The sequence below is a fragment of the Ambystoma mexicanum genome, chromosome 11 (assembly GCF_040938575.1).
Source record: "Ambystoma mexicanum isolate Mex_15411 chromosome 11, UKY_AmexF1_1, whole genome shotgun sequence".
Taxonomy (NCBI): domain Eukaryota; kingdom Metazoa; phylum Chordata; class Amphibia; order Caudata; family Ambystomatidae; genus Ambystoma; species Ambystoma mexicanum.
Genome location: NC_090934.1, coordinates 872,274,507 through 872,287,475, shown reverse-complemented (window position 1 = coordinate 872,287,475; position 12,969 = coordinate 872,274,507). Strand labels below are relative to the sequence as shown.

General features: G+C 49.6%; 1 protein-coding gene across 1 annotated transcript in view; it reads right to left on the bottom strand.

Moving 5' to 3' along the window:
• The window catches only part of PKP3 (plakophilin 3), a 277,327-nt gene that overhangs the window by 195,300 nt on the left and 69,058 nt on the right, over nucleotides 1-12,969 (bottom strand). The window contains exon 2 of the mRNA XM_069623925.1: nucleotides 7,836-8,031. Within this exon, the coding sequence (XP_069480026.1) occupies nucleotides 7,836-8,031 (196 nt within the window). The remainder of the gene's footprint in view (nucleotides 1-7,835; nucleotides 8,032-12,969) is intronic.

The window sequence follows — 12,969 nt, the reverse complement described above, 5'->3', positions numbered from 1 at the left end:
CCACCTTGTAAGCGAGCAAAAATAAAATCTGCTACTTCAGCAACCTTGTGGCTTCTTAATGCCATCTCTTCTGGGAAGCATTCTTTCTCGACCGCTGTAACTCTGGCTAACAAGAATACTGCAAAACCTGGGCATTTTTTAAATCCAGGATAATGGGTCTAGGCAACCCAGAGCCACCTTAACTCCAACTCCCAGACAGACCATGCTACATAGACTGCTATCTCTCTGGTCACTGTGGAACAACAAGCGTAAGGATGTACTCATTTCCAGCTCTTGAGTGAAATATGCAACCGAGATCCACCTTAATTACTGCCCATCAGGGAATCCATCTTGGAAGGGAACGTAGACCGTCGCCAGCTGAACACAGATTGAAATGGCAAGCATGCAGCCTCAGACTACTTCAAATCACACTTAAACTCTGCAACACACAAGATCCAAAGTGCAGCGCCTGCAGGCAGGGCTGCCGGCCTGCTACAGACATCTCTGCCACATACAGTGGACTTTGGTTTCCTCCAGACCAAAACTAGAACACCAGAGATTAGAAAGTTAATGATTCCACAGAAAGACAGGGACGCGTGTGCTAGGGCATCCCATCCACCTGCAATGTGTCCTCCACATGCAGCCTCGTGAGCCCGACAGCTAACCAGAGGCAGGGTAGGAAACCTCTTGCCCAGAAAGAGCAGAGAGGGCAACTCTAATAAGCTGATTAAAAAGGAGACTTCCTGCTTGAAGCAGGGCCCCGCAATTCCACTGGAGAGCCTTACATGCTCCCACAGGTTGGCCAATTGCCTCTGCTGCAGCCCCGGCATAAAACTCAGGCACAATGGATAGAGACTCCACCATTCTCAGCAGTGACGATTTCGATAAAACAGCCGAAACCCCCGCCATTTCTACCATGTGGTAAATGGATTGTGCATATGGTTTTATAGTAAAACTTAAACAACTAATATTTCAGTACAGATCGCCAACAAAGTCATAGCACAACACAATTCGGTTATCGCATGCAGTTTAAATATTAAGAAAATGATTTAAAACAATTTTAATCGAAACAATTATAAATATGAGCTAAACAAGAGTCCGCTAGTGTTGAGCGTGACTTGAACTCTTCACTTTGACCAGGTTTCCATCAATAAACACACTGTTGAAATCCATGGAGACTCCATGCTGCTGTCGCTAGGAAGGGATTGTGGTCATCCCAGCAAGACTATAGCCGGCGTCTGGAATGATCTCAGGCTTGCCCACGGTTCACTCCGATAGCGGCTTATTTGAAACGAACGTCTTCACTGAACTATGGACCTAGGTGCTGCATCCGGTTTCTTGGCCGAGTCACTGGTTAGCCCTTAGTCTCCTTGCCCAACACAAGCCTGAACATTCCTCCACCAGCCTCCACAACACAGCCCATGGGTCTAGCCAGAATCCCGCCACACACAAATAGGAGCCGAGAAAAGCGAGATTGTGAAATGAAAACATAAATAGTGACCTTCAGCAAGTACCAAGGCATGACTGTCGCTATGGGATGCACACATACTAGTTAGAATCTTAAAGAAATAGGGCTCCAGTAAAGAGGCACGCCCCTAACACACTGCCCTATAGAAAAACCATGGGATTCCCGAACGGCATCGCCATGCAGGTGCATGACACTCCCAGCCATTCAGAAACGCAGGCTGTGACAAATCCACTTCCAGGGCAATAGTGGTCCAGGGATGAATATCGGTTTCTAATTCATCAATCAGCCCTATACCTCTAGCACACCAGAAAGGATCCGAACAGATTGGAAACACAAGTCAATTATAAACCTCCTTGTCCAATTTTGGTTCACGAAGGAAAGGGAAGCACTCTGGATACTGACCGGAGGGTAGTTTGTAAAGCAGTCAGCCTTAACAGTTCAAGGTTATTTGGTTTCATCACCGAGGGAGTAAGGGGTCGAAAATGCCACTAGGGGCCTTCAGAGAAGTACCAGGGTGACAACCAAAATGTACCTGGTGCTTGAGATGATCTTGATATTCGACAGCGTCGAGTCAGTTCCAGGACACTTTGCAGCTCCTGCGACAGAGTTCAAGATGGGATTCAACTGTGGGTATCAGGCGGCAGGAAATTCGGCAAGCAAGGCTGGATGTATGGCTGCAGGCTGGCCTACACGGAGGCTCGGGGTCAAGAATCGGCTCTGTGCTGGTTGGCGGATCAGGGATGCTGGAGGCGACTCGGACAGCTTTAGTGACTGCAGCATGACAGTCGGTGGGGGAGCCAGTCACGGTTCGAGGGCTAGACTGCCTCGAAAATGTCTTTAAAAAGATGGACGCTGGTTAATGCTTGTTGTGGCACTCCTCCTAGCTTCTTCGCAGGGCTTGTGTCGTCCTTTAAGGCAGACAGCCCAAAGTTGAGCAGAGTGTGTAGAGGAGCAGTTGAATTCCTCTACAGGAAGTCTGGCCCCCATCTTTCCTATATGCTAGAAACCGAAAATTGCTACATGCGCAACGCCAGTGAAGGTGCCCATTTCAAGAAGAGCCTTTGAGACAAGGTATCCATTAAGAAGACCCTATATGATGTACCCTTGCAGAGATGACAATCTCTTGGAGGAGGTCCCCAAAGGAATATAAAAATGAGAGGAAAAGAAGCTGGTGACGTCACCCGAAATGAGTGACACACACTGAGAAGGAAGGTCAAAGAAGAAGATGTATAGACCTTATAGAATCTGATGATGAAGTAAAGAATCGAGTAAACGTTCATGTGCGGAATGAAGATTGCACGTGTGAAGAGCACTGCAGAAAATGCAAGCCGTTTGATAACTGTACAGATGCTGTAACGCAAGTAGACTAAGTGATCATAAAGGCTAGCTATGCGTCGTGAGTAGACTGCAGGTGGTTCCGTATATATATATATATATATATATATATATAAAATTCTGGACATCGATGTCACATATTAGTAAGCTCGGACCCGTGAAGAAAGAAGGATCGGAGGGCTGTGTCACAGTAAGAAAAGCAGCTGAAGAGCGAGGAAAGGTCTGAAATAGCTGGTTGGCCTGGTGTCATGCACCAGCCCTGGAGAATTGCTAGTCGTTGGAGATACTACTAAGATGGCGGTCTGTTACATTCTATCGGTCTAGTTTATTCCAACATGGCCGACGTATTCTATAACTAGTGGGCCATAGCAACGCTCGGCACGTTGTATCGTTTTCGTTACGTGCCCAGCCAGTCGCTCTCAGCGTCTAGCTTTCCATCATTGCCTTTTCGTTCAGGTCCTTTGCTAACCTACCTACTTTCCCTGCACTAGTGGTGTTTTCAGGTTTTCAGGTAAGGTGATTAGGGTCTTATCTTCTGTTCTTTCTTACACGACGCGTTCTACCAAGCGTTTTCCATGTAAGTATTTTTCCCGTCTTTTTCACTCAGTCGGCGCTTCAGTGTTAGCATTTCGCTGTGAGCATTTTCGGCTGTTCATGCTTTTCTGTCCATTTCCTTACCTCTTTCTTTTCACCTTCCTTTCTTCTGTTGTTCCGTTCGTAACGCCTCTCCGGTGTTCGGACGGACCGAGACCTCCCTTCAATTACAACTCAGCCCATAAGACATCGAGACCGCACAACACTGGAGGTGATATCCTAGTCTCACCGCCTTTCTCAGGGAACGAGTTGAGCAAGGTGTGGACATTCCTCCTACGTGTCCGGAGCTCCGCTGCTGCAGGAATCAACATCTCCATATAATTGCCGGACATCAGTATTCCACGGACACCTGAATACTGATCGGGTTTTTTTGCCAGGAGGCTTTTTTCCCCCCATTCTTTAGGGCGTGCTCTTCGGGTATTCCCTTGGTCTGTTATCAGCCAGATCACGGAGGCTACCGAGGGAGCGCGTCCATACCTTCGACAAAAAAAGGAGAAGAAGTCAGCCGAAGGAGAAAAGGTCAAGAAGAAGAAGGCTGTAATCAGGACGTAAGAAGTACAGGAGAAGACAGGTGAGGAGGAGTTGGGTAAGGCTGAAACAGATCGTGACACCTGGTGTCAAAGGATGAAGCGGCCAAGAACTGGTTATCTATCCTTGAAGAACAAATGAACGTGAGAAGCTGAATCAGCCCTTGTTAAGGTGCAAGAAAGAACACCATGAGTGCGAAGTTTATTAATTCAAGACAATGCTGTAAAACAAGCCGAAATATGGACTCCTGTCACGTGAGCGAAGGATGAAATTAGGAGTGGATGTGCAGACCTGAGATATGATAAGGATGTGCCCATACTCCCTTTTATTCTCAGGAGCAGCGATACTTTGCAAGGCCAAGTTCAAAGACAATCTGAATGACATAAGGCATGAGCAATGAGAGATGGCTAATTGGGTGGGGAGACGCGGTCAAGTTCACCAGCTTACGTGCTGCTAGTGAATCGGATGTTCCAGAAGGGTGCAAGCATGCCAACCAATTGTAGAAGAACACATAACGAAGGGCCTTATAGTTTAATAGCCAATGGTGTACTGTGTATTTAGTAACTGATGAGGGTGACTTGCACTGAGGTTGGACATTAGTTATCCACCTAACTGTAGAGACCCAATCACAACACCATCCCCTAAAGAAAGCATACTTAGATGTTCCCCTTGAGCCTATCACAATCTCTCGTAGGTTTTCTTAGTTTGCCACGTAGTATGACATCACTTATGACACATTTTTAGTACTCAAGTGTGTTTTTTTATTTTAAAGGATTGAGAGCACTATTTAACGTCCATTGATGTCTGTTGTAACTCTCTGTTTTAGACAATCAAAAATAAAACAGTCGGAGGAGACATTTGCCAACTTCCTGAGTCGGTCTTATTATTTGGTGTAAGAGTTGTTCTGCATCCCCTTCCTTGTATAATGTGTTACTGATTTAAAGGACCCATCTGTGGGATCAAGTGTTTTCAGGCAACGGCCTTGTACTTTGTTCAGAGACTTTGGGAAGCTTGCTGGCAGTACCTAGCAGGGCACGCTGTGTGCTGGCTGGGTACCGGTCCAGGAGCTGCTGGAATGGTCCTCCGAGTCCGGCATCTCCCTCTGTTCCCTGGGAGATGTTTAGGAGAGGGATCCTGCTTCCCTATTGGAAATCCTGGCCTTCCTTCACTGGTGGAAGCTGTAAGGCAGACTGTACCTTCAGCCAAGGTCCAAATAAGCCCTTCTTTTTACTCCTTTCGAAGTCGTCAGATGATCTTCCAACTGAGGGGCTCAGCCCTCTTTTAAAGCCAAATGGGCCCCAGTGATTGGTGCAGGCTAAGCCTACCTTAATGAACCAATCCCGGAACCCACCAACAATCTTCTGTTATGCGTGAGGTCAGGGCCAGAGTGCTTTGCAACAGCAAAGGTAAGGGATGTACTCCTAAATCCCACCCATCGTCCTGTCTGTTGTAGATCAAAGTGTCTCTCTGGTTAACTGAGCCTTCTGTGACTCTTGATCAAGGCGCAGGGAGACACCTTCTGTGACTCTTGATCACTCTGCGACCAAGCCTGTCGCAGGCCTGTTCCAAGTAACTCTTGTCAGTATGCGCTGCCACCAGCAGATTAGACAATAGGGAGGCAGATCAATGGAGCCTTTGATATTTTAACTATGCTGGCCATGGCCAGAGAGATCATGACCTACAGAAAGCGCCCCTTTTGGACTTCCTGGTCCTTGTCGCAACGGGGCTTACACTCCCTGGTACTTCCAACATGGCCGGCCAGCGTGAAACACCTTCCTCGATCTACACGTTGGACGTAGCGTGTTCTATTAATAGACCACGTCCCCCGCGGCTCCGCGCGTCTCAATGCTATTGCGAAGTAGCGACCAGACGTGTGCTCCGTAGCTCGCGGTATTGTTTCCCTGATTCTGTCCCTACTAACTCCATTCCTAGTCCCTCTCCTTCCCTTCTTACTTCCTGGACTTGTGTGCTGTGTAGTACGCTTTCTTAATTTCCCGGATTCCTGGATCGTTGCATCCCGGAACTTTGAACGCACGCTGGAGTCGGAAGAGACTCGTGCAGCCTTATTCAAGACCCGATCCGTCCGCAAGAAGGCATCGACCAAGAAATCCAGCAAAGATCGGACTCAGGTGAGAAGGGGGGAACTCCTTGGCAAGAGCAAGGTGTCGCCTTACCCCTTGGATGCTTTTGATGTACCCGTGGCTGTCCCATTCCAGCTGAACATCAACAGAGAAAATGTGTGTCAATGGCCCCACACATTTTCGGAGGCTGATCTCCCATCATTCATATTCATTTTAATTTTTAAAAAATCAAAAAGCACAGGCAAGCGCACACTGCCCGTGCAGATGGTTGAATTCCTCACACAGGCCTTTTGGGAGAATTGCTTTGATTAGTGATTAAACACCTGCCTTTAGTGAGAACTCTGGGGCAGGCACAATCTGAGACAACAGATCTTTTGGCAAGTGCATGACATCACTGATCATGTGGTGTCATTGATTAAAGTAACACATGATGCCAAGGATGCCATTGTTGACAGCAACAGATAACATATGTCATTATTGACCATCGTGGAAGATGTCATTATTGAGAGATGATCTGCTAAATGAATTGCGTGCACATACAGATCTATGAGGAGGTACCTCCTGGGCCATTTAGAGGCTTACAAATGCCCATATAACATAAACCACCACAACTGCGGAGGAGAATTAAATGGTTGTTGACACTAACAAAGGTTAATCACTTTGTCCCTCAGGGATGATGGAATTGCGGCTACTCAGTGTCATGTCCTTCTTGCCCTTGTGGTATGTGTTAGGAGCTTTCGATATTCCAGTTTGGAAACATGAAGAGGCGAAACGTCATCACCAGTGACAAGCGCCACAACATCCTCACCTTGTGAAGGGACACCAAGAAGGCCTCCCGCGTAGAATAATTCCCACAGAGAGTACCTCCCCATCAGGAAGACTCTCACACAAGGGCACCCCCAAGAAACAGACCTCACAAATGCATGGCCAAAGAAGCACCCTCGCGCAAGGACCCAGACTAACCCCACCCTGAGTGAAACAGGCTTCAAATAGTGCAAAGAGTCATCATACTATGTTCCTCCAAAAAGAGAAAGTGGCACTGAAGCCAACGCCCTGCTTATCAAAAGGACAGAATGCTGATAAGCCAGGCCGTGCCCCAGGTTAGTCCCACACACACACCTCTGCTGCCCACGATGAAATGCCGCCCAGCACGTCATGATGCAACCAATGGATTAAGAGGAAGTCTTAGTGTCCTAGGTCTGGCACCACTATACCCATCTGCTTCCTGCCATTCTGACCTCGGCAGCAGTCCCCAGCACCCTGCCCACACTAGCACCCCTACCTGGCCACACCGGCACCCCTACCTGGCCACACTAGTGTCTTTGGCTATGAACAAAGTACACATCCTCCATTACACAGGTCACGGATCCAGCAACCTGGCCACAGTGCCTGCTCCCCCACCCAGACCCTAATAGTGCACACTCACGCCACAATACCTGCTCCCATAATCCTGATCCCCCCACCCACAGTGCCAATCTCTACCACCCTGACCACACGATACCTACCACCATTTTAAAAAAACATAGTATGACAATGTCTGCCGCCACCACCCTGCCCAAAATACTTCACAATATTGATCAAAATACCAACCCCATAATACAAAAATATCTGCCCCAACCTTCGTGACCTCGATACTGGACCCTACAACAAGGAGGTCGACACGTGTCCCCATTGCCTTTAGTATAATAGCACCCCCCCCCATCCCATCCCTTTATATTGATCACTGACCGCTATCACACTCACCTTAAGGTGCTTTTTAACCACCCAATCCCTTCTTTCTCCCATGCAGTATTTCTGAACAGTGTATTACCACCCACCTGCATGCACCCTCTCCCCCGGTGTGCACTTACCGGTGTATGTCTGAGCCGCTCCATTGGACCGGGGCGCCCCCTTCTGCATCATTCGCAGCCGCACCTGCTCCTGCACGCGGGCATTCTTGAGCTGTTCGCGGTCCCGGTGATCCAGCTGGTGGTCGGAGGGCAGGGCCAGGGAGGAGGTCTGCGTGTTGGGCTGCAGAGCCGACATGAGGAAGGTGCCGCCGCCGTCCTGCATGGTGAAGGGGTGAGAGGTTGAGTCCCAAGGCTGCGCGAGAGGAGGGCAGATCCGCAGTTTGTTTTGCAAGCGTCCTCTCACTCACTCACTCATACCCCCCTGTTCTATCCCGGAAGGAGACGGTGAATCTCCTCGTCGCCTGGGAGTGTGGCCGTGAACCACCCCCCCTCCGCCTGGGAGTGAGGCGGTGGGCTTTACCTCACTGCTCCCTAGAGAGAGGCGGTGGCCCTCTCTCCGCTCTGCTCCCAGCAGTGGGACGGTGCACCGCCCGGTCTCCCTGTCTTACACTTCAACTAGTTCTTCCCACAGTAGTAGGCGGGCGCCGTGCCAGGCTGCCTTGTCCTGTGCAGCTCGCCCCGCGAGTGTGTGGGCCAGAGTTTGTCTCCCCTGGTGCCCGTCACGGCTTTCCCGGGCCCCGGTGTTTGCTCGGTGCTTGGAAGTCAGTCTGTCAGACTATCCGACATATTGTGCTCTCCCCTCCTTAGCAACTGACACCAGGGCGGGCCTGCCACCTTAAGCAGGTAGTACAGGCCGGGCTTAAGGTGGAATGCCTGGGATGTGGGAACTGGAAGTGTGAGCACCCGGGGTCGATGGGGAGGTGGCAGGCTGACAGCGGTCACACCTAAGCAGTTTGTAACCTGATCCCTGCATACCTGGACGGAGGGTGGGGAGAAGGGGCGTGAGCTGGGAGAAACTGACGACACACTCCCCGCGGAGCCATGTGTGCATATACAGAGCTCTCCAGCTGTCGCATCCCAGGTGTGCCACGACCAGCCAGTCCCAGCTTTTTAGCTCACGCTATGATGCATTCTGGTACTTGCAGGCTTACTTTTTCTTTTATCAATGTTTGGGCATTTTCTGTGAAGTGTCACCATATAATACCTGACACCTAAAGTCAGCCGTGACTTTGGGACAATTGGCTGCATTCTTATAACGAGAAACACAAGCCGTCAAACCAGACATTTCAAAGCGATGTGAACTGAAAAGCTAGCACTGCCTGGACATCTCACACCTAACATGGGGCACCATAAACCCTGTGTTCGTTCTCTCTCTCTCTCTCTCTCTCTCTCTCTCTCTCTCTCTCTCTCTCACACACACACACACACACGTTCCAAGCACGCAAAAAACACAGGTGCATATGTATATGTGTATACACTCATGGGACCTGATTTACAAACATGCTTTCAATGGGACTTTCCCATGTTAAAACATTTTTGTAAATCAGGCCCATATGCTTTTAAAAGAGGGCTAACACCTTTGTACATGCATTTACATATAATATGTACAACTCTGCAGTTTAATTTACACACAGGCCTTGTGGCACATACACGGAAACATACATGTTCTTAGGCACATCCAACCCACAGAGATTCCCACCAGGAGCGGGCTGGTCATTAGGAGATTGGGTGTTTGCCCTGTGGGCCAGCATCATCAAAGGCTCCCGGGCTGCTGTCCTGTGTGTGGCCACTACAAAACGCCCCCTCACACCCCCCCCCTGCCCCCATCCCCAGTCTCTGTAGCCAAGTGGCTCTTAAAGAAGACAACAAAATGCAAATCACACATTAGCATAACTAACAGGGACTCTGAGCCTTCACAGAGCCCCTGCCCCTACAATCCTCAGTGTAAATACTAGTCATCTGCCTAGCAGGTAGAAGTGTGACCATTAGCATCTAGACAGGATTGGGAGGGTTAGCAAGTGCCACATTTAAGTAGAACTGTGAATGTTAGCAAGTGCCACATTGGGATAGGATTGTGAATATTAGCTAATGCCACATTTAGGTAGAATTGTGAAGATTGGCCTGCTTCGCATCTAGATAGGATTGTGAATGTTGGCAAATGCCACATTTAGGCAGAACTGTGAATGTTAGCAAGTACCACATTGGGATAAAATGGTAAATATTAGCAAATGCCGCACACCAACATTAGCCTGCGTTGTATCTAGCTAGGCATGTGAACGTTAACAAGTACCATACTTAGATAGAATTGTGAATGTTAGCAGGTACCACATTGGGATATAATTGTGAATATTGCCGTGCGTCACATATAGACAGAATTGTGAACATTAGCCTGTGTCGTATCTAGATAGGATGGTGAATGTTAGCAAGTACCACACTTAGAATTCTGAATGTTAGCAAGTACCACATTGGGATATCATGGTGAATATTGCAGTGTGTCACATATAGACAGGACTGTGAATACTAGCCAATGCAGGATTCAGATAGAAATGCAGTGATATTCACGCGCCACATCCAGAAAGAACGTGGAAACTTGAGCACATATCACTTCTATATAGCAATGTCAATAACCAACCCACTAACAATTTCACCCCTCTGCATACACCTCTCAAACTCGAACCAAACACAAGCACAACCATAAAGCACAACAGACCGCACAGCCTTCACTACACCCCAACAACAAAACAAACCACACATAGCCTCTCACAACAGCACACAATGGCTACCGACCGGAAAGCACCCCCAAGCTCAGCGAACTGTGTTAACAAAACTGACACTGCCAACAGCACATCACTGCTCTCTTGCACTTATCCCGCTCATTCCCACTAACTCCCCCCTCCCCCCAAGCCCTTTCCTTTTCAGTTCTACCAGAGCGCCAGCGGACCACTCCGGTGGTGATAGTGTGTGGTACAAATATCCATTAACATTTAACATCTGCACAGCTCATGGTATCTGCATCTACACAGCTCCTGATATCTGCATCTACACAGCTCATGGTACCTGCATCTACCCAGCTCATGGTACCTGCATTGACAAAGCTCATGGTACCTGCATCGACACAGCTCATGGTACCTGCATGTACACAGGTCATGGTATCTGCATCGACACAGCTCATGGCACCTGCATCGACACAGCTCATGGCACCTGCATCGACACAGCTCACGGCATCTGCATCTACGCAGCTCACAGCATCTGCATCTACAAAGCTCATGGTACCTGCATCTCCACAGCCTGCATCTCCACAGCTCATGGTACCTGCATCTCCACAGCTCATGGCACCTGCATCGACACAGCTCATGGTACCTGCATCTACACAGCTCACGGCATCTGCATCTACACAGCTCACGGCATCTGCATCTACACAGCTCATGGTACCTGCATCTCTACAGCTCATGGTGCCTGCATCTACACAGCTCATGGTACCTGCATCTCCACAGCTCATGGTGCCTGCATCTACACAGCTCATGGTACCTGCATCTCCACAGCTCATGGCACCTGCATCGACACAGCTCATGTTACCTGCATCTACACAGCTCACGGCATCTGCATCCACACAGCTCACAACATCTGCATCTACACAGCTCATGGTACCTGCATCTCCAGAGCTCATGGTGCCTGCATCTACACAGCTCATGGTACCTGCATCGACACAGCTCATGGCACCTGCATCGACACAGCTCACGGTACCTGCATCTACACAGCTCACGGCATCTGCATCTACACAGCTCACGGCATCTGCATCTACACAGCTCATGGTACCTGCATCTCCACAGCTCATGGTGCCTGCATCTACACAGCTCATGGTGCCTGCATCTCCACAGCTCATGGCACCTGCAGCCACACAGCTCACGGCATCTGCATCCACACAGCTCACAGCATCTGCATCTACACAGCTCATGGTACCTGCATCTCCACAGCTCATGGCACCTGCATCGACACAGCTCATGTTACCTGCATCCACACAGCTCACGGCATCTGCATCCACACAGCTCACGTCATCTGCATCTACACAGCTCATGGCACCTGCATCTACAGAGCTCATGGTACCTGCATCTACACAGCTCACGGCATCTGCATCTACACAGCTCACGGCATCTGCATCTCCACAGCTCATGGTGCCTGCATCTACCCAGCTCATGGTACCTGTATCTCCACAGCTCATGGCACCTGCATCTCCACAGCTCATGGCACCTGCATCTACAGAGCTCATGGTACCTGCATCTACACAGCTCACGGTACCTGCATCTACACAGCACATGGCACCTGCATCTACACAGCTCACAGCATCTGAATCTACACAGCTCACGGCATCTGCTTCTCCACAGCTCATGGCGCCTGCATCTACACAGCTCATGGCACCTGCATCGACACAGCTCATGGCACCTGCATCGAGACAGCGCAATGTACCTGCATCTACACAGCTCACGGCATCTGCATCTACACAGCTCACGGCATCTGCATCTCCACAGCTCATGGTGCCTGCATCTACACAGCTCATGGTACCTGCATCTCCACAGCTCATGGCACCTGCATCGACACAGCTCATGGCACCTGCATCTACAGAGCTCACGGCATCTGCATCTACATAGCTCATGGTACCTGCATCTCCACAGCTCATGGTGCCTGCATCTCCACAGCTCATGGTACCTGCATCTCCACAGCTCATGGTGCCTGCATCTCCACAGCTCATGGTGCCTGCATCTCCACAGCTCATGGTGCCTGCATCTCCACAGGTCATGGTGCCTGCATCTCCACAGCTCATGGCACCTGCATCGACACAGCTCATGTTACCTGCATCTAGACAGCTCACGGCATCTGCATCCACACAGCTCACGGCATCTGCATCTACACAGCTCACGGCATCTGCATCTACACAGCTCACGGCACCTGCATCAACACAGCTCATGGTACCCGCTTCTACACAGCTCACGGCATCTGCATCTACACAGCCCACGGCATCTGCATCTACACAGCTCACGGCATCTGCATCTCCACAGCTCATGGTGCCTGCATCTACACAGCTCATGGTACCTGCATCTCCACAGCTCATGGTACCTGCATCGACACAGCTCACGGCATCTGCATCTACATAGCTCATGGTACCTGCATCTCCACAGCTCATGGTGCCTGCATCTACACAGCTCATGGTACCTGCATCTCCACAGCTCATGGCACCTGCATCAACACAGCTCATGGC